The sequence below is a fragment of the Carlito syrichta genome, unplaced genomic scaffold, assembly GCF_000164805.1.
Source record: "Carlito syrichta isolate Samal-C Ts95f unplaced genomic scaffold, Tarsius_syrichta-2.0.1 Scaffold143103, whole genome shotgun sequence".
Classification (NCBI taxonomy): domain Eukaryota; kingdom Metazoa; phylum Chordata; class Mammalia; order Primates; family Tarsiidae; genus Carlito; species Carlito syrichta.
In genome coordinates, this window is record NW_007087199.1 from 2528 (window position 1) to 5179 (window position 2652).

At 69.5% G+C, this 2652-nt stretch overlaps 1 protein-coding gene across 1 annotated transcript in view; it reads right to left on the reverse strand.

The window, feature by feature from the left end:
* The window catches only part of SYT8 (synaptotagmin 8), a 5180-nt gene that overhangs the window by 340 nt on the left and 2188 nt on the right, over positions 1-2652 (reverse strand). Inside the window, 7 exon segments of the mRNA XM_021708617.1 lie at positions 20-153; positions 234-282; positions 284-360; positions 523-670; positions 734-902; positions 1040-1125; positions 1476-1642. Coding sequence (XP_021564292.1) covers positions 20-153; positions 234-282; positions 284-360; positions 523-670; positions 734-902; positions 1040-1125; positions 1476-1642 — 830 coding nt within the window.

Below are 2652 nucleotides of genomic sequence, written 5' to 3' on the forward strand. Positions count from 1 at the left end.
CCTTTCTCCCAGAGCCCACCTGGATCTGGCTGAAAGGAACGAGGAAGGCAAAGGCCTCACTGAGGTGGGGGGCAGCCATGCCCTTCCCGGCGGACGTCCTCTTCTTCCTCCACCTCCTCTGGCTCCTCACGAGCTGGGCCTTCACGTAGGGCTCTGGGGTGCGAGGGGGCGGGGGCATCAGGGCTGAGCGCGGCCTGGCCTCTGTCCACGGCACTGGCCACTGTGAGCCTCACCTGCCAGTCCTGGACACAGGCCCCGGGCTTCCAACACCACCACGGTCAAGCCGGCTGGATCCGGGCACGCAGTGGAGAGAGACGCACAGCTTCCCCGTCTGCTCGGGCTGTGGACGGTGAGGGGGCCTTCAGCCTGGGGGTCGCCCCTGCCTGGTTGGGGTTCAGGCCCCGCAGCGGCTGCCCTCCAGGCCTCAGTCTCCCAACAGCCGGGTCCGTGCCGGCTCGGCCTGGAGCTGAAGGCCGGCCTGGATCTGGCACTCGGCGCCTCATCTCGGACTCGCCAGGCGGGCGAGCTGGTGCCCGTGTTCCAGAACATGCTGCAGGTCCATGGTGCCCAGTGGCAGGCGGAGTGCACCCAGTGGCTCGTGCTCTGAGAAGCACTTGAAGTCCAGCAGCTGCACCCGCAGGGTGGCCCTGGGCAGCCCCGCCAGCGGGACCTGGCAGGGAGTGAGCCAGGCCCACCGCCCTGCCGACCCGCCCTCCGCCCAGCTCAGGCTCACATGCAAACAGCAGGTTTCGTCAAACACAGGGCAGAGCGTGTCTCGGCGCACCTTGGTCTCGTGCCCATGCCCAGCCTGGGTGGACACGCTGACGCGGGCGGAAGGGTCTGCCGTGCCCCCGGCCCTCGGGTCGGCCGCCTGCCTCAGGCCCACCCTCACCTGGGAGCCGGTGGGGTGGGCTCAGCCGAGGGTCTCCCCCGTCAGCTCCCCACCACGGGCATGGTGCCCGCCCCTCCGCCACGCCTGCTCCCCAATCCCGCGGTGCCTCCAGGCCTGGGACAGGGGCCCCTTCACCCCCTGGCGTCCAAACCGTACTCCAGGGACAGCAGCAGGCGTCCCCACTGCCGAGAGCCCCCAGGGCTGGGCTCCAAGTGGTTCCCGTCCGGCTGCACCTGCGGGGGGTGGGGCCAAGGTGGCATCGGAGCCCTGGGACCCCGGGCAGCAGTTCCACGATGTGGGTCAAGCCGCCCACCTCCAGCCCGACCCCCTAAACGGCTCGGCGTAACTGCAAGACCGGCCACATTGGCCCCAAATATGGGTCTGGGTGCCTTCCTCCAGCTCTGCAGTGGCTCTCGTGGCCCGTGGACCGACCCGTGTCTTTTTTGCACGACCCCCCCACCTCTGCTTATCCCCAGAAGCTGAGCTCGCCCCTGACTGCCCCGGGCTGCTGGGAGCCTCCGAGCCTGGCCCCGGGGATGCCTCTGGCCCAAGCCCAAGCAGGGCCGCGGGAGCTGCTTCTCACCAGGTGGGTGGGGGTGGTACTGCGAGTACTGCCCAGGCCCAGGACCTCCTTGCCTCTGGGCTTCTTCCGGCCGCGGCGGTGACGGCAACAGCCGGCGACACAGAGGACGCAGGAGACCAGGAGGATGCCTGCGGCGAGGGCGCCAGCGATGAGAGTCCAGCGGGGCCCTGGGGGTGTGGGACGCTGAGCCCCACTCACTGGGCCTCCCCAACCCCTCTCGGGGGTCCCGCAACTCACAGGGGACCCGGTGATGAGACCCAGAGTGAGCCCCGTCCTCGCCGTGGTGCCGGATGAGGTCAGGACACGGGGGGGCCCCAGAGGGTGCCCCATCTTCCGGCCCTGCTGATTTGGGTGAGACAGCGGGGAGGCTGGGTCGCCTGGGGCGTGGTCCCTTGGGCTCCTGCCCCACCAGGAGTGTCCCGGCGAAAGACAGCCGGGGGTGGCCAGGGGCAGGGCTCTGGGCCGCGAGAGGCCAGCAGAGGGAGGCAGAGGCCTTGGCCAAAGCTTGGCAGCACGGCCGAGCCTCCTGGCTACCTTCCTCCCATCCCCAGCCCCAGCGGGGGGTCAGGCATGGACAGCCTGGTCCTCGCCTTCCAGGGGGCGCAGGGTACCTGTCACCCACTGAAGTTTACCTCCTTCTCCAGGAAGCCCATCCGTCCCTGCCTCTCTCTCTCCTGAGTCCTGGCCCTGCCTGGGGAGGCCCATCACAGCCCTGGGGTCTGATCTCACGCCTGAGGTCCCATCTCACCCCCGGGTCCATCTCACCCCTGCATCCCACCTCGCTTCTGGGTCCCATCTCATCTCCGAGTTCCAGCTCATCGTGTGCCATCTCACACCTGTCCCACCAGAACGCCCCCCGTAATTTCCTGGCCATGCAGGCGGGGCAGGGTCATTGGGACCCGTGTCCATGGAGCATCGTGACAGCCCGAGGAAAGGCCTCTGTGGGGTCACGGGAGCCGGGGGATGCGGCGCTTGGGCTGCGACGGGGCGTCCTCTGAGCCAGCCCGGGCGGAGGGGTGTTCCTGGTGGGCGCTCCGGGTCAGCAGCACCCGGGGAGGGGCAAGCGGCCGGGACCCGCTGGGGGCAGCAGGGGCATTCCTGCGTGTGGACTTGTTCTTCCCGACTCGCCACCTGCCTGCCGCCACCCTGCCATGTGTGTGGGAGGGTGGGCAGGGCT